This window comes from Elephas maximus, chromosome 9 (assembly GCF_024166365.1).
Source record: "Elephas maximus indicus isolate mEleMax1 chromosome 9, mEleMax1 primary haplotype, whole genome shotgun sequence".
NCBI lineage: Eukaryota > Metazoa > Chordata > Mammalia > Proboscidea > Elephantidae > Elephas > Elephas maximus.
In genome coordinates this window covers 108,131,067-108,158,554 of record NC_064827.1, presented here as the reverse complement: position 1 = coordinate 108,158,554, position 27,488 = coordinate 108,131,067, and the positions used below count along the sequence as shown (strand labels likewise).

The window sequence follows — 27,488 nt, the reverse complement described above, 5'->3', positions numbered from 1 at the left end:
CATTTACAATAGCTCCTAAGAAGATAAAGTACTTAGGAATAAATCTAACCAGAGATGTAAAAGACCTACACACACACACGAAAAAAACTGTAAGACACTACCGCAAGAAACCAAAAGAAACCTTTATAAGGGGAAAAACATACCTTGCTCGTGGATAGGAAGACTCAACATTGTAAAAATATCTATTCTGCCCAGTGTGATCTATAGATACAATGCAATCCTGATCCAAATACTGGTGACATTTTTAATGAGATGGAGAAACAAATCACCAACTTCATATGGAAGGGAAAGAGACCCCGGAGAAGTAAAGCATTACTGAAAAAGAAGAACAAAGTGGGAGGCCTCACACTACCTGATTTTAGAACATGTTATACCGCCACAGTAGCCAAAACAGCCTGGTTCTGGTACTACAACAGATACATAGACCAAAGGAACAGAATTGAGAATCCAGATGTAAAAAAAGAAGAACAAAGTGGGAGGCCTCACACTACCTGATTTTAGAACATGTTATACCGCCACAGTAGCCAAAACAGCCTGGTTCTGGTACTAAAACAGATACATAGACCAAAGGAACAGAATTGAGAATCCAGACGTAAATCTATCCACATATGAGCAACTGATATTTGACAAAGGCCCAAAGTCTGTTAAATGGGGAAAAGACAGTCTTTTTAACAAACGGTGCTGGCATAACTGGATATCCATCTGCAAAAAAAAATGAAACAAAATCCATACCTCACACCATGCACAAAAACCAACTCAAAATGGATCAAAGACCTAAATATATAATCCAAAATGATAAAGTTCATGGAAGAAAAAATAGGGACAACGTTAGGAGCCCTAATACATGCCATAAACAGTATACAAAACATTATAAAAAATGTAGAAGAAACACTAGATAACTGGGAGCTCCTAAAAGTCAAACACTTATGCTCATCCAAAGACTTTGCCAAAAGAGTAAAAAGATTACCTACAGACTGGGAAAAAGTTTTTAGGTATGACGTCTCCAATCAGTGGCTGATCTCTAAAATCTACGTGTTACTGCAAAAACTCAACAACAAAAAGACAAATAATCTAATTAAGAAATGGGCAAAGGATATGAACAGACACTTCACTAAAGATGACATTCTGGTAGCTAACAGATACATGAGGGAATGCTCACAATTATTAGCCCTTAGAGAAATGCAAATCAAAACTACAATGAGATTCCATCTCACTCCAACAAGGCTGGCATTAATCCAAAAAACACAAAAAAATTAATGTTGGAGAGGTTGTGGAGAGACTGGAACACTTATACACTACTGGTGGGAATGTAAAATGGTACAACCACTTTGGAAATCATTTTGGCGCTTCCTTAAAAAGCTAGAAATAGAGCTACCATATGATCCAGCAGTCCCTCTCCTTGGAATAGATCCTAGAGAAGTAAGAGCCTTTACACAAACAGATACATGCACACCCATGTTCATTGCAGCACTGTTTACAATAGCAAAAAGATGCAAGCAACCAAGGTGCCCATCAATGGACGGAAGGATAAATAAATTATAGTATATTCACACAATGGAATACTACGCATCAATAAAGAACAACGATGACTCTGTAAAACATTTCATAACATGGAGGAACCTGGAAGGCGTTACGCTGAGTGAAATTAGTCAGCTGCAAAACGACAAATATTGTATGAGACCACTACTATAAGAACTCAAAAAATAGTTAAAGCAGAGAAGAAAATATTCTTTGATGGTTGCCAGAGGAGGTAGGGAGAGGTGGATCAGGAGAGGTCAGCACAACTGGACTATACCAAAAGCAAAGAAGTCTCCTGAATAAACAGAATGCTTTGAAGGCCAGAGTAGCAGGGGCGGGAGATTGGGGACCAAGGTTTCAGGGGACATCTAGGTCAATTGGCATAATAAAAACTATTAAAAAAAATTCTGCATTCCATTTGGAGAGTGGCATCTGGGGTCTTAAATGCTAGCGAGCGGCCATCTAAGATGCGACAATTGGACACAGCCCATCTGGAGCAAAGGAGAATGAAGATCACCAAAAACACAAGGTAAGTATGAGCCCAAGAGTCAGAATGGGCCACATAAATCAAAGACTACATTAGCCTGAGACCAGAAGAACTAAATGGTGCCCAGCTACAACTGATGACTGCCATGACAGGGAGCACAACTGTGAATCCCTGAAGCAGCAGGAGAGCAGTGGGATGTAGACCCCAAATTCTCATAAAGAGACCAGACTTAATGGTCTGACTGAGACCAGAGGAACCCTGTAGGTCATGGTCCCCGGACCTTCTGCTAGCCAAAGACAGGAACCATTGTCGAAGCCAACTCTTCAGACAGGGACTGGCCTGGACTATAAGACAGAAAATGATACTGGTGAGGAGTGGGCTTCTTGGATCAAGTAGACACATGAGACTATCTGGCTAGCTCCTGTCTGGAGGGGAGATGTGAAGGCCAAGGAGGACAGAAGCTGGGTGAATGGACAGAGAAACACAGGGTGGAGAGAAGGCATGTGGTGTCTCACTAGGGGGAGTGCAACTAGGAGTATATAGCAAGGTGTATATAAGGTTTTGTATGATGGACTGACTTGATTTGTAAACTTTCACTTAAAGCAGAATAAAAACTATATATATACAGAACTCTTCAAGAGATCAGGCAAAATGTAGAACAAGCCAAGGACTGCACAGATAAAGCAGTTGAGGAAATTAAGAAGAGTATTCAAGAGCATAATGAAAAATTTAATAGGCTGTAAGAATCCACAGAGAGACAGCAATCAGAAATTCAGAAGATTAACAATAAAATTTCAGAATCAGACAACTCAGTAGAAACTTGGCAGAGCAGAATTGAGGAAATGGAAGTCAGAATTCTTGAGACTGGTGATAAAACTCTTGGCAAGAATCTATTTGAAGAAAAATCAGATAAAAGAATTAAAAAAAAAATGAAGAAACCCTAAGGATCATATGGGACTCTATGCAGAGAAATAACCTATGAGTGATTGGAGTATCAGAACAGGGAGGGAAAACAGAAAATAGAGAGAGAGTTGTTGAAGATTTGTTGGCAGAAAACTTCCCTGATATCGTGAAAGATGAGACTATATCTATCCAAGATGCTCATTGAACCTCATACAAGGTAGATCCCAAAAGAAGTCACCAAGACATATTATAATCAAACTTGCCAAAACCAAGAGAAAATTTTGAGAGGCTAAGGATAAACAAAAAGTCACCTACGAAGGAGAGTCAATAAGAATAGGCTCTGACTACTCAGCCAAAACCATGCAGGCAAGAAGGCAATGTGGTGACATATACAAAGCCTTGAAGGAAAAAAATTGCCAGCCAGGAATAATATTCAGCGAAACCGTCTCTCAAATATGAAGGTGAAATTAGGACATTTCCAGATAAACAGAAGTTTAGGGAATTTGTGAAAACCAAACCAAAACTCCTGGAAATACTAAAGGGAGTTCTCTGGTTAGAAAATTGATAACATCAGATAACAACCCAAAACTAGAATACAGGACAGAGAAACCAGGTATCAACCCTGACAGGGAAATCACAAAAAATAAATCAAGATGAAAAAAAAAGCTCAAAGCAGGGAAACAGTGATGTCATTATGTAGAAGATGACAACATTAACTCAATAAAGGGGGACTAAATAAAGTAGTCAGAAACCCTGGTGGTGTAGTGGTTAAGAGCTACAGCTGCTAACCAAAACTTTGGCAGTTCAAATCTACCAAGTGCTCCTTGGAAACTTTATGGAGTAGTTCTACTCTGTCCTATAGGGTCACTATGAGTTGGAATTGACTTGATCGCAATGGGTTTGGTTTTTTGGTTTTAAATAAAATAGTCATAGGCCTTTCATATGGAGTGGAAGTCAAGGTGATATAGGGAGGTAAGAGTTTTGTTTAAACTTAGAAAAATAGGCATAAATAATAAGGTAACCACAAAGGAGACTAACAATCGTACACATCAAAAGAAAGGCCTTGTGATCTACTTTAAAAAAAAACCACCCATTTAAAACCCTAGGAAGCACAGTTCTACTCTGACACCCCTGCGGTCACCTGAGTTGGAATCCACCCACTGGCAACTGGTTTTGTTTGGTTTGTATCAAGTTCCCAGGTGATGCTGTTGATGCTATTCCCTGATAATCTTTAAGAGCCAGGGCCCTAAGGCCAAGGCTTCATCTTTTGGATGTTCAGTATCTGAGAGGGTGATGGGGAGTGAGGAAGGAGATAGGCCACCTGTTTTTTAATCTCTTGGGCCTGAAAGTGCCACATATCACTTCACAAATTTCATTGACAATAATTTGTCACATGGTTCTACCTAGATACATCGAGGGTTAAGAAATGCATTCCCGGGACAGAAAAGGACCCCTTTTAGAAAATGAACTTTTAATGAACAGCTGCTCACCTCTCCTAATTTCACTGTATTTCTGCTAGCTCTTTGTACATTTGAAACTAGCTAGAGACTAAGGTTGTTAAAATAAGGAGGCAGATTGCAGGTGTAAAGTTTTGACTGTAACACAAAAAGTGCAGAGATTCAGGCTTTGACTTATGTAAATAAACTTGATATCTTAACTGCTTTCAGGGAATTCACCCCGTGAATGCCTGGACTTAACTCACTTCCTCTTAGCTAGATGGGCAATGTTTACATTCAAAAGGCTTCAGATTTACAGCTAATTATATCTTCACTCTTTCCTAACTACATGTTCAACTTTGCATATCAAGGACTCCAATTAGGTTTGCCTAAGCCTGCAATCCATCCCCCATGTCTCACTTTAGAAATATTAGTTAAATTGTATCAGGAATAAAAGATTTGTTAGGCAGAAATTCATGTTAAGAAAGTTTGTTGTTTGACAGCCCGTTGTAAATTTCTTCCTTCCCCTGCACCCTCTTTTTTATGAAACTATTTGCCTTTGTTTACTCTGCCTCTTAACTATGCCACTGTTCTCACTGCAAGGCAGAACACATGTGGCAGTCTGTTTGAATGCCATGTTTCCCCATTTCACAAAAGGAAATTATTCCTTCAATAAAATTTTGTTTTAATTTCTAAAGGAGCGTTGGTCTAGTGTTTACACTAGGACATGAGAAAAAATACTTACAGCATGTAATCCACATTCTTGGTTTATTGTTAAGTGGAAAATACACAGCTTACAAAAAAGGATGTACTTTTTTGTATTCTCAGTACTGTCCATAACTTGTCTTCCCTTTTCCTGAGAATTGTCCTTCAGATCACAAAGACCCCAGCCCACGTTTTGTACTAGTGGATTGTGTTCCTGATTGGACAAAGAGTGGACCCAAGCTGGACCAATAAAATTTTGTCTCTTAGAAGTTTGAAATTGAGATTTGGAGGTGCTGGCTCGTGTCTGCTGATGACTCCAACACAGCATTAATAACTCAGGAACTGAGTCTATGATTGGGTACATCTTTAGTCATTTGCATGGAGAAGCAAAGAAGTGTTTCTACAGAGAGAAAAGAATGAAGCACATCTATATAGACAGAGGAGTCCTGGGCGGTGCAAACGGTTAATGTGCTCAGCTGCTAACCGAAAGAGCGGAGGTGCGAGTTCACCCAGAGGCACCTTGGAAAACCTGGTGATCTACTTCTGAAAAAGCAGCCACTAAAAACCATGTGGAGCACAATTCTACTGTGATGCACATGGGGTCTCTATGAGTGGGAATTGGCTCCATGGGAACTGTATTTATAGAGAGGTCAGAAATCCTGTGTCCCCAGAGGCTTCCGGTTGACCAGTTTCAGGTTCTAATGATGATGTTGGGGTCCATGAGATATCTCTGATTCCTTCTACTAATTCTACCTTTGTTGTCTAACCTGATCTGACTGGCCTACTCTTACTTGCAACCCAAGTTAGATCTCCTATTTGAAACCAAAAGAGCTAATTCTAAGAAAAGTAGCAACACCATCGTTGCCGATGATAACCAAGTATCATTATGAGGTACCTGGGCATTTGTGGCAGTAGATATGGAAAACTGATTGCCAAAGTGTTTCCTGATTCTCTTGAATTGATGAAACTGTCATGGGCAAGGTCCGTGGAATATATTTTGAGGAAAGCTTTTTTGGATGAAAAACGTGTCTGGTCTGTGCAGATATTTTCCTGTGGTCCATTAGTCCTCTGAACTAATCTTTCCCTTGTATCTTCAGTTTTTTTCATTGTTTCTTGCTCCCTAAGTAAAAGGTACTTTAAAAAGACAGCTTGGAGTATATATCTTTATCAGAAGGAGCATATATTTTTAAAAGGTGGGAAGACTACTATAATAATATAGTAAATATCCTGAAATAGGTTATAGTATGTTCTTTAGAGTTGGTATACACTGTGGGCTGTTGGCAGTATCTGGGGCAGAACAGAGAGACCAGGAATACGATCCACACACTTCAGGCAGCTTCCTAGTTGCATTAAAAATGAACCAAACAAGCAAAGATCTTGCGTGACCCCACTCTGCTCCTGGAATCACCCTCTGCCCACTTCACACATTCCTGGCATGTCTTTCACTCTCCTGTGGCAGAGAGCAAGTGATGTTGCCAGGTTACTGTTGATGAAGAGGCATTTTTAGAAGCAGGAGTCAGTGTCCTGTGCTGTGGATGATTCATCTTGCACTCTGGGCATGTTGTGAATGTTAAACAGTATCTGTTGGTTGGTGCTTAATCTGCTGGATCTTGCTCAACCCCTAATTTGGGTGTTCAGGATAGATATATTACTTTTTTCCATCTCACTGTCTTTTAACTATAAAATAGATGCATTACATTTCCCTTCCAACTGGCTCAGAGGTATATTGTAAAATCATTTCATATTGAATTGTAAAAACAAAATGTTTCATGTATTAAGTGAAATGAGAGCTGAACTTTGAACTTTTCAGATGGACTATATTAAAACATCAAGTTGGATATGCCGCTAAAACTTAACAAATTTGGAAAATGACAAGTGGGAAATGAGAAATGTGGGCAACAGGAGTGGTCCATTTTTCAGCCTCTTCCTGCTTTTTCTCAGCAGACTTGCAAAAGTGTAATCCAGAGATAATTTTCAGGGCCATCTTTCCAAAAGCCATTATTTGTTGCTATTTATCGAGTTATATGACCTTGGTCAGGCCTCGCATTTACTCATTTGCAAAATGGGGAGTAATAATATCTACCTCACAAAATCATTAACAGGAGCGGAATGTGAGTGAAGCATCCAGCTGGCTTACATATGCTATTATCATAGTAGGACCCCAGGAAATGGTAGCTATAGATACTGTTTGTGAGTATGTATTTACTTATTTAAAAGATACAATCACTTGGTCTAAAGTTTAAAAGGTACACATATGTTGTATTTTTTGAAATCTTCTGACTTCTGTTCCACAGCCACATAATCACCCTCCTTGAAGTCAACTTATGTATTAGTAACCTATGTATTGATTTCTTACGTATCTTGCCAGAGGTTTTTTGCATATTTAAAAGCAAAAATGCATATTCATATTCTTTCCCTGCCTTTTTTTTTTTTTTTTTTTTTTTTACCGTGAATGGAATCATACTGTTCTGAGTTTTGCTTTTTTTTTTTTCACTTAAAATATATCTTGGTGATTGTTCTTTATCACTACGTACATCGAGTTTCCTTTTTTTTTTTTAAACAATTGTGGCTTTATGTCTGTGTGTTATGCAGGTGTTTCTAATTTAATTTTCAATTTCAATCTTAACTGCTGGATATTTATTCATCCAATAAAAATACATTGAGCGTCCACTATGAGGCAACTTAGGCCCTGGGAATACAACAAAGAACAGAACAGACAGTCCTTTCACGTTCTATGAATGTTAGGCTGGACATTCTATTTTGCTTCGTCCTCAGCTGTGTGCTTTCCGGGGTCTCGTGGAGGCCCTGGCTGGGCTGCCGGTCACGCTCGACTCGCCGGATGCTCCCAGCCCCCTGGTACGAAGAGGGCCGGCTCACGGAGGCTGGAACGGCTCCTCGGCGTCCTGACACCGGGATGAAGGGGCCGACCCAGGACAGCTGGGGCCGGTCCGGAGAGGAGGCGCCGCTCGCGGACTCGGAACAGCCAGGGGCGGGGGTAAATGCGGTCTTACAGGCGACGTTGGGGGATCGGTTCGGCTTGTGAGAGCGGGGACGCGCCTGCGTTCGTGTCCCCTCCGCACAGCGAGCAGCACGCGGAGACTTCGGAGATCACTTTTTTTAGCTGCCCCACTTCACAAAGAAGGGGAAACCGATGCCCAGGTTGGCGATGGCCAGGACTATGCCGCGGGGCCCACCACCTCAGCCCTTTAAACTCTCAGCGCGCGGGAACCGCAGACCAACAGCCATAGGCGGGCGGGGCCAGCGGGGCGGGGCCGAGCGGGGCGCGCGCCACAGCAGACCAACGACAGCCCCTCCTGCCCCGCCCCCTCACCGAAGACTCTCCAGTCAGCACGCCTCTTAGGCTAGCCCCCGCCCCCGCGCCTCTCAGACCCCGAACAAATAGAGCAGAGGGTGGGCGGGGCCTCTGGCGGGTGTGTCTGGGTGAATGCCTACGTCGCGCGCTCGCCTAAAGTTTCGAACGCAGTTGGCCCTCGAGGCAGAAAAAAATATAAGAGCGGCAACCAATAGTATGGCAGAAGGGACCCGCGCGCAGGCCCGACTCCGCCCCGCTGCGCTAGAAAGAAATCCAGGCCCGGCCATTGGCTCGCGCGACTTGTCAGTCGTCGCTGCGGCCAGCAGGCAGGGGCCTCGCGGTGATTGGTTCCGCCCAGGCGCGAAATGTAACGCGGGAAAAGCAGGAGCAGGGACCGCGGCGGCAGGTTGTTATTTTCTGGGGTTCGGCGCAGAGCCTCCTGTTTTCCCGTCACCGCAAGGGCCAGGCCGCCGGCTGTTTCCCGCCGCTGCAGCCTGCGTTAGGGAGTACAAAGAGCGGAGGGCGGGCTTGACCGGGGGTTGGGGTCCGGCCCTGCCCGCTCGGTGCCGGCTGAGCCGCTCCGCTGAACTCCTTTGGTGGCCGCTGCGCAGGATTCCGGGAAACGCCCGCCAGCCATGAGCCGGCGGGACTGAAAGCCGGCGACTCAAGCGTAGCGCGGGCGAAAGGAGCAAGGGGCCAGACTCGGACTCGGGGAGTGCGGCCCCGGGGCCGCCGGAGCTGCGGATCAGGGCGGGGCGATGATCCGGGGCGTGGAGTCGGCGATGGCGGACAACCCGCCGCAGCCGCCGCCCGTCGTCTTCTGCCACGACTCCCCGAAGCGGGTCCTTGTGTCAGTCATCAGGACGACCCCGATCAAGCCCTCGTGCGGCAGCGGAGGGGAGCCGGAGCCGCCGCCGCCGCTCATCCCCACTAGCCCTGGCTTCAGCGACTTCATGGTGTACCCGTGGCGCTGGGGCGAGAATGCGCACAACGTGACGCTCAGCCCCGGGGCTTCGGGGAGCGCCGCCTCGGCCACCTCGCCGGCCGCCGCTGCCGAGCACCCCGGAGTTCGGGGCCGGGGCGCGCCCCCGCCCGCCGCCTCGGGGGGTGAGGATGAGGAGGAAGCGAGCAGCCCTGACAGCAACCACCTCAAGGTGAGTGGCGCGGGCGGGGCGGGGCGCAGCGCAGCGCGGGGCAGCCGAGGGCCCGTTAACGGCGCGGCCCGGGAGCCGGCAGCGCCTCGGACGCGGCGGGCGGGCGGGGCGGGGCCAAGTTTAAAACGCGAGGTAGCTCTGGCCGCTGGAGGGGGCGGTGGCGACTGACAGGGCGCTGACGTCACTGCCGCGCGCCAAAAAACGGGGCCCCCGCGTGGGGAGGGCGGGGCGGTGGTCACGTGGCTCGGCCGCAGGGCAGGGGTAGAGACCCGAGACGTCTGCCCAGCAGGTGCAGCGGGTGGGAGCGCAGCCTGGGGAGGGTGAGGAGACCGGGTCAGTGGTCGCAGCAAGCCGCTCTGCCGACCGCTGGGTCCTCTCCGATCAGAGAAGGAGGGAAGGGGCTGCGGGCCTTGAGCCTGTTCACTAGATGCGGGAAGGGGAGGGTGGTGCCCAGTTTTTGCCCCATCACAGCAGATTCCTGCCGGCCCTGCCAGAAGATACTCTGCAGAGAGAGTCTAGGAGCAAGAAGGGACTTCGGGAATCTTCCCCAACGCAAGTTCGACCCTCTCCACCTCTCGTTCATCATCACCATACTACTTGCTCGGTGCTGAGAGCACACAATGGAACGAACGGGGCGGTTTTGCCAGTAACCTTCAATTGCTCCCAGTCTCAGACTGTTTAGACCTGGGAAGATGTGATGACCTGGTTCAAACCTATGTTTTACAGATCAGGTAGCTGAGGCATAGAGGGATTAGTGAAGGGACCCCCCCCCCCGCCCAAGATCACATAGCTAGGTAGTGAGAGAACTGCAACTGTCGTCGGAGTATTTGTGGCTTCTAGTCCTGCTCTAAGGAGCCTTGGTGGCGCAAAGGTTAAGCGTACTGCTCCTAACTAGCGGTTTTGCAGGAAAAAGACCTGGCAGATCTCTCCATGCTCCCGTAAAGATTACAGCCAACATAACCCTATGGGGCAGTCCTGCTCTGTCACACAGGGTCGCTATGAGTCCAGTCGACCGAACAACACCTAACAACAGTTCCGCAGTATGTGTTCTGGTGGCCTCTCTGCTGACTTACACTTAGTGCTATTGACTCTAGGCTCCAGGAGGGCCGGGACCATCTATTTGGTAGTAGACTATTCGATTTTAATACCTTATACTTTGTAAATGCAAGGTGCTCGATAACGTTTGTGAAATGAATGAATGGTGCTAATATAAGGTTAGTATCCAGATTCCATTTGTTAAGCGGGCAGATTGGCAGTTTACTGAACATATATAAATCAACTAGTGGTAAGCACATTTATATTGGCAAATATAAATTGGAAACAAGTTTAGGTCATCATTTTACTTGTAGCAAAGACGTTGAAACTTGTTTGGACTCTGAGGAAGTTGATACACTTTGTTACTAATGACATTGTTACTAAAGAACTAAGTTGGAAAACTATGACACCCTTCAACTCTTGAAAGAGCATCTCAGTAAAAACTAAAAGAACAAGCAGTAGAAGTGTTTGTTTTTTTTTTAATTAAAAAAATTTTTTTAATTGTGTTTTAAGAGAAAGTTTACAATTCAACTCAGTTTCTCATACAAAAATTTATACACACATTTTTATGTGACCCTAGTTGCTCTCCCTGCAATGTGACAGCACACTCCTCCTCTCCACCCTGTATTTCCCTTGTCCATTCAGCCAGCTCCTGTCTCCATCTGCCTTCTCATCTTGCCTCTGGACAGGAGCTGCCCATTTAGTCTCATGTATCAACTTGAGCCAAGAAGCACACTCTTAATGAGTATGATTTCATGTCCTATAGTCCAGACTAATCTTTGTCTGAAGAGTTGACTTTGGGAATGTTTTTAGTTCTGGGTTAACAGACAGTCCAGGGGCCATGTCTTCTGGGATCCCTCCAGTCTCAATCAGACTATCAAGTCTAGTCTTTTTACTAGAATTTGAGTTCTGCACCCCACTTTTCTCCTGCTCCATCAAGGACTCTCTGTTGTGTTCCCTGTCAGAGTGGTCATTGGTTGTAGCTGGCCACCATCTAGTTCTTCCAGTCTCAGGCTGATGGAGTCTCTGGTTTATGTAGCCCTTTCTGTCTCTTGGGCTCGTATTTTCCTTATGTCTTTGGTCTTCTTCATTCTCCTTTGCTCCAGGTGGGTTGAGACCAACTGAAGCATATTAGATGGCCACTTGCTAGCTTTTAAGACCCCAGACACCACTTATCAAAGTGGGATGCAGAACACTTTCTTAAACTTTATTATGCCGGATAACGTAGATATTCCCTGAAACCATGGTCTCCAGACCCCCACCCCTGCAACTTTGTCCGTTGGAGTGTTTGGTTGTGTTCAGGAAAATTCTTAGCTTTTGGTTTAGTCCAGTTGTGCTGAGTTACCCTGTATTGCGGGTTGTCCTTCCCTTCACCTAAAATAATTCTTGTCTACTATCTAGTTAGTGAATACCCCTCTCCTTCCCTGCCCACCCTTGTAACCATCAAAGAATGTCTTCTTCTGTGTTTGAAACTCTTTTTGAGTTGGTCACGGTAGAAGTATTTGTAAGGGTACTGAGTAAGCTAGTGAAGAGAACAATTGCTGTTAGCTGGATCTAGGGTATCCCCTGTCAAGACAGATAGGTATCCTAGGTATTTTTCTGTGTAAACATCCTTATCAGTTTTAGCCCTTTTACGTATATGTACACACACATTAGATTATATTATATAGGTGAGCATATATGCGCAAGTACTTATAGAAGATTTTGCATTTATGATTTGATTCTTAATTATAACTTCATATAATTTTGGGTTGTCTGAGAAGATTAATCTTAGCATGTTGTTGTTAGGTGCTGTTGAGTTGATTTTGACTCATAGTGACCCTGTGTGACAGAGTAGAGTTGCTCCATGGGGTTTTCTGGGCTGTAATCTTTATGGGAGCAGATCGGCAGGTCTTCTGCAGAGTGGCTGGGTGGATTGAAACAGCCAGGTGAAATCTGTAGGTAGGTTCTTTTTGACCTAAAACATACTTGTCTTCACACAAATCTTTTACAGAAGTTGCTAGCACAGTGCACGGGTTTGAATTTTATTATCACTTTCCACCTCTTTTCAGAAGTAAAATCTAACTGAAGTTACGAAGAACATGTGAACGTGAAAAGGCCGTTTTATATTTCTTTTTCTCCTCCCCACACAGTCGTTCATGTTGTAGGTGTTCCGTAAATTTGATGAGTTGATTTTAATTTTTTCTTTTATCGAAAAAGCAATCCAAATAACAGCTTCAAAAATTCATTCATTTTGTTTCTCCACCTTTAAGGGGAAAGGTAAGGAAGCTACCTAGTTTGATTTATGGTCAGTACACTGGATTAAAGGTAGAGACTCCCAGGCCCTTTTACTTTGCTTTGTTTCTCTGAAGCACTTGTAGCTTTTTACCTCCACATGCATCGTGGATGAATCATGGTCACTGAGTCTGATTACTTTTTGGGAAGATAGGAGACAAGTTTATAATACTGCCAGTGCCGGTGACATCTTCTCATTCTCTCAATATGTTTCCTCCAGTGGCCGGTTAGGGGCACTAACAGCTGTGGTTTGGAGAACATTTGTGTTCATTTACTATCTGTTCGTTGCCACTGCTCCCAGGGGGGGTGTTAACATCTGTGCTCTGCATACCAGTGTCAGCTTTCTCTTGCTCTCATGTCTGTTCCAACCCAACGCTGCCTCCCCTGCCAGTGGGGAGAATATCTGTCGTTTACCAGCTGATTTTGGCCCCTCATCACAAGACTATTGGGGTGTACTTACATGCTAATAAATACTTCACTTAGGTTTAGGTTTTTTTTCCGGGGGAGAAGGGAAGTTCTAGCTTTGTTCTGTCATAGGATTTTCCAGGCCTCCCCACCTTGAGCCCTTGTGCTCTCTCCTCTCTGACTGCTGTCCTAAGGTGACTTCTCCACTGTAGGCCCATGTGATCTGGCAGCTCTCTGCATAGCCTCACATACCACTCACCCTTCACGACCGGCCGGCTACATATCCCGGTTCCCCCTTCTAGTGGCTGAACACTTCAAACATAGTAACTTTTGCTCACCACCATGCTAACATAGTAACCGCCACTTATTGCCTGGCACCTAGTAATGTTGGCAGTACAGTGGCAGGCTCTTTGGTGAGTGTTTTGAATTCTTTAATTTAATCCTTGTTTACCTGATGAGGAAGGAGGAATAAAAGAGGCCCCAGGGCTAAGTTTAGTTAAGATTATATGGTAAATGGTAAAAGTGATTACAACCTTCCAGCATCCTTGCTTTTAATCCATACACCATCTTCTGTATATACCACGTGTGAATTGACTTTAGGGGTTTGTTGTTGTTTTTTAACATGAAGCTGATATAAGCAGACTTAGGAAATACACACCGTTAGTACCCTACCTTATGTATCAGCTGAGATGCCTTATAAGAGCACACGTAGTACAATAGATAAATCAAAATAAGGCTTGGAAAGTTGTGAAGATAGGTCTAGTTTGGGGAGTGGGGTTAGGAAGCAGATATTCAACCCACAGGAAATTTGGATCTCAAGCAGAATAAATGTGTAAAGGGAAGATAGATGATCAATGGTCTTTTCCCATTTTCGTGTCAAGGTACACACACCTTCTTCTGAGACCTATTTTTCTTTTCATTCAAGGTTGTATTTGTGCATTTTCTTTGAATTTTATTTGTATAAAAATGTGTCAAGGACGTTTAGGTTTTTTAGTCATCAAATGAATACCCAGTTACTATAACTTTTTCTAAAGCATAGGTAAATGTGTACATGATTTTAAGCAGCTTGAGAAATGAGCCAAATTTTATTGAAGAACTTTTTTAGTTATTCACATTGTGAACTCAAAATACTTATCGTGAAATATTTAAGAAAACACTTTCAAAATCACTAATTACGTTCTGGAGGTACCGAGGCTGTGTTCTCAAGACTACACTAACTCAAGCATGGAGAACTTTTTGGCAAACTGAATAACTTTGCTTCTTACTTTATAGCAGTTGACACATGATAGCAATAAGATATTTTAGAATGTCTTGTTAATATCGCTTTTTCTTGTGAATCCTCAAGCAGTCTTGACGAGATTTGTCCCTTAGGCTCAGATGTACTTGTTTGGTGATGAGCTAACACTCTGTAACAGTCATAATGTACCTACAGCCATGGTGTTCTTTGTTTTTGTTAAGGCCAAAAGGAAAAGGATACTCTTTAACACTGCTTATTTTTATATGTATTGTTAAAAGATGTTTTTTATTCTTTATTCATTTATTCCTCCAGGGCATTAGATGATTACTTGCCTTGTCTTGTTTTCTCAGTCAAAAGAATGCGCTTTGTGAGGCCTTACCTATATATGGCCAGGATGTTGTATTTTGTTTATTTTTCAGCCCTCCATTTCTTATTTAGAAAATGTAAATATGTTGCTTGAGCTGAAATGAGGTCTTAGAGTTGCTGAGAGGCAGCCAAATGACTGACTTTTTATGTCTCCCTCACCATTAGACATACTTGTTAATATTTTTGTTTACCAGAAGCAGAGAGAAAATCTCAGTGGCTTATAACATCATTGCACAAGTTGTATGTCCTGGGAGGGTTGGCTGCAGGTGCGCTCTTTATCCTTTTCCTTATAGGACCCAGGCTGAAGGAGCATTCCTTACCTGGACATGTGGGTCCCAAGGCAGGGAGAAAAGAGAGAAGAGGAACCATGTGATGGCTTCAAAGCTTTTGCTCAGAAGTTGCACACATCACTTCTATTCACATTTATTGGCCAAAGCAAGTCATGTTGCCAAGTCAGCCTCATTGTGACACACACAGAGAGACGAATAATGAAAATTTTTTTTTAAGTTGTGCTTTAAGTGAAAGTTTACAGTTCATTTTCTCATGCAAAAATTTATACACACATTATTTTGTGACCCTAGTTAATCTTCCTATATTGTAACAGCACATTCATTTTCACCCTGGATTTCCCTTGTCCGTTCAACCAGCTCCCACCCTTTTCTGCCTTCTCATCTCACCTCCGGACAGGAGCTGCCCATTTAGTCTCATGTATCTACTAGAACTAAGACGCACACTCTTCACCCGTATCATTTTATGTCTTGTAGTCCAGTCTAATCTTTGTCTGAAGAGTTGGCTTTGGGAATGGTTTTAGTTTTGGGCTAACAGAGTCCGGGGGCCATGTCTTCCGGGAGAGGGACATGAATATTTTCATAATAATAAAATCTGCCACAGTGCCTTCTCACATGCTTAATAAAAAAAATTAACAATATTTGCAAGATGTAAGAATTTACTATGAACATAAAATTACTGTTTTAGTCATTAATATCTTAAGGTTTTCCTGTTTAATACATGACTGATACCTAAAGACTAAATGAAAATAAGAACTTCATTACATTTTTAAAACTTTCTATAGGCCTTTAGGATAAAATTAGTAAATAAGTTTACATCTAATTTGGCTTCACAGTACAAGATTGACGTCAGGTCATTAACTTGCATTAGAAAGAGATTTCAATATCTATGACTTTTAGAAACATGATTTATCCTGTAAGAAAACTCAGCTCGTAGGGATTAAGATTTTCCTTCAAAGTGATAATGTAAAGGGAATTTTGCTGTAGCTTATTATGACCCTTAAAGCTTTCAGGTGAATGTTTTTAAGTCTTTGGAAGGATTTCAGCTTTCAGAAGGATTTAGGTCTTTGTATTGAAATTGAGGATGTGGCCCCAACCTCTTTCACCTAGGCATTGATCCTGCCTTCTGAACCGAGGAAGTGGCTGCCCCATTTTCCCCAGATCCATGGTGGCAGTCTTGCTGACTTCTGAAAAGCTCCCAGGATCATTGTTTCCTTTTCTTGAAGGATAACAGATGTTTGCAGCCAAGTAGTTTCATCAGTTTCCTGCCCGTAGAATTCACTGGACAGCTTTCCTCCATTTTGTCCTGTCTCTGTCCCCTTTAGTCTATGCTGCAGTGTTTCTGCTGCGATGATTGACTGGATCCATAGTCCACCTTCCTGATCTCTTTAGCAAATGATTGTCTAGCCACATCCTTGTTGTTCTTCCCAGAGCATGTTTTCTCAGTTTTTACAGCATGGATAGGCTGAGCTTTCTCCAAATCTTTAAGCTCTGGCTCCTTTTTGCTTAATAATTCGCTCCTGAATTTATCTCTTTCCTCTTATTATAAGCAGCAAGGAGAAACCAGACTGTCTCTTCAAGATTTTACTTAGAAATTAACTTAGCTAAATATCCAAGTACATCACTTATAAGTTCTACTTTCCACAAACTACACGAACATAATTCAGCCAAGCTCTTCCCTGCGTTATAACAAGGATCACCTTCCCTCCACTGTGTAATAACATGTGTATCATTTCCTTTTAAGGCCTCCCCAGAAGCACATTTAACACTCACATTTCTGGCAACAGCCTATTCATGAGGATGGAAGCTTTCCCTACAGCTTTTCTTCTTTCTGAGCCTCACCAGAATCACCTTTAATGTCCATAGTTCTGCCAACAGTCTTTGCAAGGCAATCTAGGCTTTTACTGTCATGCACCTGAAAACTCTTCCAGCCTCTACCTATTACCTAATTCCAAAGTCATTTCCATATTTTTAAGTATGTTACAAGAGCATCTCACTTCCTGGAACAAACTCTGTCTTAGCTTGCTAGGGCTGTCGTAATACAAAGAAGGTGGCTTTAAAGAACAGAAACTTATTGTCTCACAGTTCTGGAGGGTAGGAGTGTGAATTCAGGGTGTCAGCAAGGCCACGTCTCTGTGTCTGCCCTAGGGGAAGGCCCTTCCTTGTCTCTTCAAGTTTCTGGTAGCCCCAGGCATTTCTTGGCATTCGTTGGCTTTTAGATTTATCTTCACATGGCATCTGTTTTCCCCTGGTGTCACTCTGTTTCTGACCTCACCTTTTGTAAGTCACCACTTACATAGAACCAGGACACATCCTACTCTGACATGACCTTGTTAACTGACAACATCTTCAGAGAAAGACCTTATTTCCAAACAATGTCACATTGGCTGGTATGGCTTAGCCAGGCCGTATACCACTCCGCCTTAGGCTTTACTTCTTTCTTGTGCTGAGTGTAAAGATCAGCCCAAAGTGAACACTTAGGGTCTTAGGTATTTTCTGAATGTGCTTTCCACCCTGGGCATCATGTGTGTGGCTTTCTAAATCCTGGGGTATATGTGGGCACTTGTCAGTGCCTGAATTTCTCAGAGAAATTCTCCCTCCAGCTTTTCTTCCCAGGCTTTCAGCGTGCCTTATGTTTGCCTCAAATCTTTGGCTCCAGGTGGAAGCAAATTGTTCATTAGCCTTAAGAAGTTTTCAAGGAATGCATGTGTGTAGGTACTTTTTCACCGTGGGTGAGTTCCAAGTTAAGGGAAAACAAAGACAAGTGCCTTGTGTTAGTCCTTCTCGCAGTCCTAAGACAGGCCAAAACAGACAAACACAATTTTTTCAGAATAAGGTCTGCTCTGCTCCCTTTGCATCCAGGGACCAGGGTCTCTCACTGGGTCCATGGGCTGCTGTCTTCAAGACTGCTGGAATGGGGAGTGGGACAGGGAAGTGAAAATGCTGCAAAGCTTTCCTAACTGGATTTCAGTTGCCTTTTTCTTGTTTCAGTGTTCAGCTGGTTGCTGTAAATGTTTGACTATTTTCCAGAGTTCTGACAAAGTTGATTCTGAGTTTTTGCGCAATTTTTCAGTGGTTTTGTGGAAGGATGGGCCCTTGGAGCTACCTACTCTGCCATTTTTGCTGAGGTCACTCAAGAAAGATTAAAAAAAAATTTTTCTTTCTAATGATATCTTGCTTTAATGACTTTTAATGTTTGTAAAAATTGTTAACAGGATGGAATCCGACGTGGGAGACCCAGAGCAGATACTGTCCGGGATTTAATAAATGAAGGAGAGCATTCTTCCAGCAGAATTCGTTGTAACATCTGTAATAGGGTCTTTCCACGGGAGAAATCACTCCAGGCCCACAAAAGGACTCATACAGGTAAGTTGAACAAATTTTAGAGAAGGCCAGAAGCAACATTTTACTAAGAGCTGATTTGATGTTTGGGCCTGTAAATTTTTTAGTTGCTGTACATTTCCTTTACCACCATTGGTTGTGAAGCTTTAAAAAGCAGGCACTGTGAAGCAGTTTCTTTTTTGGGGATAGGAGTTCTGAACATTGATACCATGGGACTTCTGAAGTTAACGTGGTAATTAATGGGTATGTCACAGCCATGGAGCCCTGGTGATGTAGTGGTTAAGCATTTGGCTGCTAACCAAAAGGTTGGCAGTTCGAATCCACCACCCACTCCTTGGAAACCCTATGGGGCAGTCCTCTGTCCTTTAGGATTGTTATGAGTCAGAATCGACTTGAGGGCAGTGGGTTTGGTTTTTGTGGGTATTTTTTGGTTCCACCCATGCTATTGCTAAATTTAGTTCCATCCTTCTACTTCCTGAATTTTGTTTGATATGCTTTTAATGTTATGTAATTGTTAAAGCTCATTTGTAGGTCAAATACTAAAACAGTAATTGTTAAGTTTTTAATAGAATGTCTAGAGTCTTCAGTGTATCATCCAAGTGTTTGACCTAGTCATCAAATTTATGGTGAGCTATGATTTTTCAGAATTAAATGTATTGTAGGCATTTATGCCAAGGTTATCATATACCTTGTATATAGAAATCATACTGGCATTTTAAGTACCATATAGAGAGCCAAAAAATAAGTTACAGAGGGCCATCGTTCTCTTCATAGAGAAAGTTGGTCCCAGAAGAAGGAACCTATGGCTCATCGAGTCATTTCCAGGTGAGGGAACAGAGGCCCCAAAAAACCTATTACCACTGTCTTATACCTACTCCTACCCTCAGCCTAGAGCTATGCTGGTAGCTGGTATATGGGCAGTTCCTGGGTTATGAACGTCCAACGTAAAAGTACAACCCGTAATTCAGAACCAACCCCGTAAAGCCTATAATATTAAAAATTCACGGTACCTACAATGGTTCGTAAAAACAAAGGGGTGCTACTTTGCGATGCACATCAAAACGTTTTTATTATCGCTGTTAAAGATGTCTTAGTGTATCTGGAAAAGTTTGTTGAGTGGTTTTTATACATAGAAAGGTGCACTGTACACGACAGGCTAAGGCACACATTTGACTAACTGACCTTAGATACGAACCTGTCCCTAACTGTTCTAACATACGTACAAATTCAACTTAAAGACAGACTTAGGAACTGATCTTGTTTGTAATCCAGGGGTTGCCTATAGTAGCCACTAGTACAAACTGAGATGGGCTGTAAATATACTTAGTATAAAAAAAATAAAAGAGTAAACAATCTCAGTAATTTTTAATTTTGATTACATGTTGAAATGATAATATTTTAGATACAGTAAGTTAAATAGAATATATTAAAATTAATTTTTTTTTTTTAACATGGGTACTATAAGGAGGCTTGTATTTCTAGTGGACAGTACTGGTCTAGAAGTTGGGCTTGAAAATCAGTCCCCTATTTTTTTCCATTATCGTCATGGTCATCACTGGTTTTTTCTGTTCCTTTCGGGGTTTTGAAAAGATATTCTGATGATATGGTAGAATATAGTTTTCTTAGCGGAATCCCTGAAAATCGGCAGTTTTAGTTTTGAATCATTATACGCTTAGGTGGCTACAGGTTTTGACTTTAGGTACTATTTAGTAAAACTATTACTTAATGAAATATCCAGTTTTGAGAATTTTTATATATTTTTCAGCCTAACTACTTTGATGTGCCCCAAATAACTGGTACACAGGCCATAGAACACTTGTTGCCAGCATAGATAAGACTGTATGGCATAATGAAAAGAGCCCCAAATCCCAGTCCTGGATCTAAAGTTTACCCACTGTGTGACCTTCAGCAGTGTCACCCAATAGTACTTCCAGGCCTCAGCCTCTACGCTCTGTACCAGGGAATTGAGTGTAATAGGATTTGGGCTGGCTTAGGGGATCGATGGGGGAGTCCTGGTGGCGCAGTGGTTAAGAGCTCGGCTGCTAACTAAAAGGTCAGCAGCTGGAATCCACCAGCCGCTCCTTGGAAGCCCTGTGGGCAGTTGTACTCTGTCCTATAGGGTCGCTGTGAGTCGAAATTGATTTCACGACAGTGGGTCAGGGGATCGATTGGTGTGACAAAAGCAGAGTTCTGTGCCAGCTCCTCCCGAAGCACCCTGCAGAGGGAGAGACCAGAGGCCAGCTGGGAGCCTGTAAGAGGGTGCATTTCAGGTGGGGGGCTGCCAGTCTTCACCAGGGGCGTTGGCAGTAGGAAAGCAGGGGTGGGAGACATTTCAAAGAGTCAGCAAGAGCTAGTGATTTGGATTATGGGGGATAAAAAAACGGGACAAACCCAAGAGAATAACTTTAAGAATTTGATCCTGAAATAAAAGCTCCAGGCCTGAAGCAAATAGCCTTGGGCTTCTAAGCTGAGAGCTGTCTGACATCATCCAAACGCTCTTGTTAGCATTTCACCTCCCGGTTCTGCAGAGGCCGTGACGGGTGTTTCATTGTTGTATGGGTCATGACCTATATAAAGATTGGTTGTCTTTTTCTCCCCCCTTCCTCTTTTCACCTTATTCTCTCAGAAATAATATACAACATCTATCTACACAGGTGAGAGACCATATATGTGTGACTACCCAGACTGTGGAAAAGCCTTTGTTCAAAGCGGGCAGCTCAAAACACATCAGCGTCTTCACACCGGAGAGAAACCTTTCGTTTGTTCAGAAAATGGTATGGTGTTTGAAGTTAAGTTTATGGAATAACTGGTTGTGAATTAAAAGTTAAAATACCTTTGCTTGTATTTTTAGGGGGAGGGGTTTTCAGTTTCATAAAACATACAAGCTTTCTTCCTTGTTAATTATAACCTATGTTGACCGACTTTTAAATACAGTATTAAGATGAAAGTCTTAAAGGGCAAATAAGAATACTATATTCAGCTGTAGGCAACAGAAAAAGTCTGCAAAAGTAATACAGCCATTAGGGCAGGCTTTTACTTTGGTTTTAAACATTTTGACTCTTAAATTGAAGTAAGCACGTTACTGTCTAAATTTTCAGTAAAGAGTGGGGAAAATTTTAAGATCCTCCCACTGTTGCTGCTAATATTTTCTTACCTGTTGTTTTTCTTATGAACATTTTTACATAGTTATATTTGAAATTAAGTACAGTTGTATCCAGTTGCTCTGTCGTTTTCTTGATTATTGTTTAAAATTTATCAGAAATGCCCATGAACTATTCCATCTAGTGATTTTGCTTAAGTGTGTACACAACGATTGCCTCAGTGCTGGATGCAGGATATTTAATTTGTTCATCTTTTGGGATATTTCCTTGTGATGGATTCCAATAAAAGAATTACTGGGTCAGAGATCTTGAACCTTTTTATGATTCTTGTTACACTTCCCAGAGGTGTTAGACACGTTTACATTGCCATGACCAAGTCAGGAAAGACCCGTCTCACCGTCCCCGCATTAGCATTAGTGATAATACTGTTTTTAAGGGTTTCTTCCCCTTCAAATTGTAGAATGCCAAACCTCACTGTCTTAATTTACTTTTCTTAGATACCAGAGAAACCAAGCATTTTTCCATGTCTGTTTGTTGGATGTCCAGATTCTGATAAGTGTTTCCCTCTGTGTTTTGAAGGCTGCCTGAGCAGATTCACCCATGCGAACCGCCACTGTCCGAAGCACCCCTACGCCAGGCTGAAGCGAGAGGAGCTCACAGACACACTCAGTAAGCACCAGGCTGCGGACAACAAGGCTGCTGCGGAGTGGTTGGCAAAGTAAGGCACCCTGCGTTTAGGCCCCTGGGAAAGCCTGTGGTGAGGGCTTGGTCTTACAGTAGGGACATACCCATTTCTCTCATTTGAAAGAAGTTGCCTTAATCTGCATTTTATAAAATAATTTGAAATGGCGCTTTATCTTAAACCACAGGATTGTTAGGAGTGGTGTCAGGACCTGTGTGATAGAAGACAACCATCTGAGAATACCTAGTATGAGTTCCTAGACCGGAATTTATTTTAAAAGACTGCATTTTCCCCTTATATCGATATGTACCTTTTTTGTAACATTATTTTTAAAGAACGCTTTATGTATAGTGTGTTTCATTTGTCATTACTGCAACCTCTTCATTTTCTTTATGTTAGATTAGATGCGTGCTGATTATAACAGAGCTAGAGATTAGACATTCTTCTGAAGTAAAGCTCCCAAAAGCACCAATTTAATTTTTTTAATGTGCAACAAGTAGGCCAGTGCCAAAAAATATCTTCTACAGATTTTTTTTTAAGGATTCACTGCTGTGTATATAAGCCAACAATGTCTGGTCATGCCACTCCTAGCTTCATTGGCTTCCTCTGCACTTGGGATAAAGTCTCAAATCTCTAACTGTGCTGCAGTAGCTCCGCCCACCTCTGGGAACACCACCGCCTCCAGCCACACTGGGCTTCTCACTGGTTTCAACACCCTGTCACTGCAGCACCAGGGCATTCGTGCATACTGCCCCCTGCCTGCAATGCTTCGGTTCCCTTCGTTTAGCCACTCTTTGCTCACCCTTCAGGTCTCCCTGAGGCTGAACATCACTTCAGGAAGGCCTTCCCTGACCTGCTTTCCACCCCCAAAAACAAAGGTTAGACCCACTTAATAGATGAGTTTATAACACGCTGTGTTTTCCCTTTTGGAACATCCACCACACACTTTTGTTCGGTGTCTCTCTGCCCTGCTCGAACATATGCTCCACGAGGGCAGGTGTTCTATTTGGCCTGTTTTCTGCTGTGTCCTCAGGGCCTAGCACAGATTACGGCCTTGATAAATACTTGAATGAGTAAACTTATTTGGATAAAATACATAATAACCAGATAATGGAATCTGAACTATGACTTGATTATTTAGGCCAGGGACAATTTAAGCTACAGAAGTTCTCCACTTGGATGGAATGTTCCATGGGCATATTAAACTAAATATCTCCATCACTGCTGACCCTGCTAAACTTACCTTTTGCCATTCTCCTTTTCTAGTTGTCCTTTAAGGCATACTGAATGATTTGCATTTCTTTGTTTATGCTTCAATGGGTATTTCCAAATTTTCCAGTCTGAGTATTTTGGATTTCCCGAAATCTGGAGGTTGTATCATCATTTTTTATGTGTAATTTTCTAATAGCCTGATTGAAGTATAATGGACATACAATAAATTGCACATATTTAAAGTATACAATTTGATACATTTGACGTATGTATACATCTGTGAAACCATCACCACAGTCAAGATAGTAAACACGTCCATCACTTCTGAAAGCTGTCTCACGCTGCCTTGTAATCCATCCCTCCAACCCCTTCCAGCCTTCTCCCCCAGCAACCACTGATCTGCTTTCTGTCTCTAAAAATGGGTTTGCATTTTCCAGAGTTCTATACAGAGTCAGACAGTATGTACTCGTATTTGGCTTTTTTCACTCAGTTATTTTGAGATTCATTTGTACTGTGGAATGTATCAACAGTTGAGTAGTATTCCACGATATACCTCGTCTTGTTTACTCATTCACCTGTTGACGGGCAGTTGTTGTTTTGGGCTATTAAAAATGAAACTACTGTGTATGAGACTTAGTGTGGACTTTTTTTTAAATGTAATGATACTTACGCCACTTAAATTGACATTTCATTAGTTACCAAAGGAAACCCTGGTGGCATAGTGGTTAAGAGCTGTGGCTGCTAACCAAAAGGTTGGCAGTTCGAATCCACCAGCCACTCCTTGGAAACCTTATGGGGCAGCTGTACTCTGTCCTTTAGGTTTGCTGTGAGTCAGAATTGACTCGACGGCAATGGGTTTGGTTTTTGGTTTTTCAGTGACCAAAAGGGTTGAACACTTGGATTTTCTCCTGAATCATGGCTGTGTAATGGTGGTGTTCTTATATTTTTGAATAAACTTTGTGTTGCAGACGGTAATAACCTTTGTCATAGTTTGCGGGTTTAAATTTTTACATAGTTAACTCTTTTCTTTCTTTTAATGCTTTAGTCCTCAGTCGTTTGAAAGTCATCATCTCTCTGTTGATAAGATAAATAGGTTTCTAATTACTATTTTTTCCTACTCTTTCCATGTTTTACTCTAGTCCGTTTCATATCTTGTCTTCAAGGCCACTATAGTTGAGTGGCCAAAGCACGCGGTTAGAGAATCGAGTGTGAGACCCAGAACTGTCAGGTTTTGATGATGGGAACCAGAGCAAGTCCCTTCCCTTCTTGGAACTTCAGTTTTTTTTCTTTCTGGAATTGGGAAGTGCGTGTGATATATGTGAAATCACTTTGTAACTTTATAAACTAAGACATAAAATAATACTGTGATGTAGAGGTTTTTCTTTTTTTGAGATAAGTAAACATTGGTGAATTTATGTTTACCGTATGGCTAACGCGTACGCATTTCGTATAGGTATTGGGAGACGAGAGAGCAGAGGACCCCCACCTTGAAAGGCAAGCTCGCTCAGAAGGCTGACCAGGAGCAGCAGGACCCTCTGGAGTATCTTCAGTCTGACGAGGATGATGACGAGGAGAAGAGCGGGGCCCAGCGCCGGCTGCAGGAGCAGCGGGAGCGCCTGCACGGAGCCCTGGCCCTCATCGAGCTCGCCAACCTGACAGGGGCGCCCCTTCGCCAGTAGCCACAACACTGACTCTTCACTGTACAAAAGTACTGCCCGTCGTACTTAAAAAGTAGATCTTTGGGCATAAGCTAAGCACCTTATTTGCTTGTCATAGGCTGCTATTCTGTAGAAATTGATGAAGAATGTCATTGCCCCAGAATATGGGGTGAGAGAGAATTGCACTTTTTTTTTATATGGTAATGGATTTGATGTAAAGTTTAAAATATTTTGTAAATATGGGACTGCACAGTACAGGGTAGAAGACGATATATTGTGGGAAGCTAGATTTTGCAAGTTTAATGCATTCATTGGAAGCAGTTCTCACAGAAAGCACTTTCCGAGTAAGACACTTGTGTGAAAAAAACAGGATGGTACACATAGCCAAAGAACGTGAAATAGATTATTTATAAGATCATTTTTAGCAATGTATAATAGTATGTTTAACAATACTGTAAACACTGAAGCAAACAAGAAAGTATATGTGTGTAAGAGATATATTTTTAAATTGCAAAATAGTGTGCCCAGTGAGGCTAGAAAATGGAAGCTGACTATTTTGGAAGAAGTTCTAAGATGCTATGGACTTGGGAGAAAATAGATATTTGAGGATCTTGGTCGAAGATGCACAGTAGCTCAGAATTTTTAAAATTGGAATAAAATCAGTCTTATTCTATCTGTTTGGGGCTTTACAACTCACCGTGATGTTTAGGTTTGAAAAGCACTTGTCATCCCTAGCATGTTAACTTGGGAACTTTTGCACATTTCGTATTTCTGATTTGCTGAAATTGAGTGATTAATCTTGCAAAGTCTAGGTAACATGGGATTTGGTAATTTTTAAAAATATGTATTATGGGCCCTGTAATGAGATTTGGCACTTGGATTTTTATTATGAAATGGGACGTCTACAGGGTTGTTTTGTATTGAACTGTTTTTAGATCTTTTGTTAGCAAACACTAAATTGTAATTGTACTGCTTGTTTAGAATTATTAGCAAGTGGAAGCCTCCGTATTTATATTTTCAGTGCGGAAAGCCACCTTCTTGCTTACTTCAGAATAACATGCCAAGCTATTTTGTGTTCACTAAATTTAGCTGTCAGTTAAACACTGCAGAAAATATTAGCTACTCAAATAAGTAGGCTTCTGGATGAGTGTTAACTGCAAGTGTGTTAACTCGTGTGGTGGTTTTAAACCATTTTCCCAAATAGATGAAGTTATTAAACATCACCTTTTATGTATGTACTGAAGCATGGGCAGAAAAATCCAGAGCTGAGCAGCCCGCCTCCTTCATGTAGGTATAAGCCTCCATCAGTTTAGCTTTTGTTTTAGGCAGAAACTAAATACCATGCATAGCATGGTAATTTATAGATTGCTTAATCGGAATAAACCTCAAAATAGTAGAGGGAAATATGGGGCCTTCAGTGCCTTGTTTTCCTTTTTGAATTGAAGTGTTATCTTACAGATGTAGCTTAAACATTATCTAGAATGTAGGCTTCTTTATTCAAAAATCCTAACGTGTTGCAGTACATAGATAGTTTAAACATGTAGCCATGGGGAAGGGGAGGTATGTAAATGTCTTGAAAAGAAAAGTAGTGGAAGTGTGAAAGAAACTACAGCAACAAATAATGTGTATGATGAGGACATACTTTAAAAATGTAATTCCTCTGTACAATAAATTACAAATCTTGAGGGATTTTTTTTTTTTTTTTGGTAATAAGAGAATTTATATTTGTAATGGTCGAAGAATTTCGTTTGTCATCTGGTATATAGAAATTTACCTTGGAGCACTTAAAAGCATGGTAAGAGAGACTGTAACATCTGAGTGTCTGTTTAGGCTTCAACATTTCTTCTAGGATTTTCCCTCTCAAATATGATTTAGATGAATCTAAAAAAAGAGAAAAGCAACACTTATCAGCCTTAGGAGATGTAAAATTTGATAAATTTACTTAAAGAAGGAAGGGCAGTAAGAATTTGAAAAAATACAAATAACTTACCAGTTCATAGGTAATAAAACTTAAGGCCTTCAAAAGTCAGGAGTTTGTTTGTTTGTTCGTTTCTCCAGTCAGCTTTTGGCCAGCCGTAATAGTTAGATTTGCAAACATATTTTATTTGTGTAATTGGAACAGTTTAAGAAATTATCACAACGATTCACTAAGGAAACATTTAAAATGTTCTTTTGATATAAGCTATATACTTGGACAAAATATATTGGCATCCAAAATTTGAGGTGTGTTAAGACTGCTTTTTGTTTTAGAAATGTGGTTTACATTCAGATTTTTGAAGTGTTTTATGCTTCATATGGCTAAGTTGTAGTTTGGCAGAGTTAACAGCATTAAGAATAAACATGCTGTAATTTTAAGAGATGCTTTGAATAAAA

At 42.0% G+C, this 27,488-nt stretch overlaps 1 protein-coding gene across 1 annotated transcript; it reads left to right on the top strand.

Annotated features, from left to right (window-relative positions):
* The first annotated feature begins 8,674 nt into the window (after window positions 1-8,674).
* On the top strand, window positions 8,675-27,385 carry ZNF367 (zinc finger protein 367). The gene is made up of 5 exons (XM_049894905.1): window positions 8,675-9,516; window positions 18,336-18,486; window positions 21,117-21,236; window positions 22,143-22,281; window positions 24,911-27,385. The coding sequence occupies exons 1-5, from the start codon at window positions 9,121-9,123 to the stop codon at window positions 25,134-25,136; spliced, it is 1,032 nt and encodes a 343-aa protein (XP_049750862.1). The 5' UTR covers window positions 8,675-9,120; the 3' UTR covers window positions 25,137-27,385.
* Window positions 27,386-27,488: the final 103 nt, after the last annotated feature.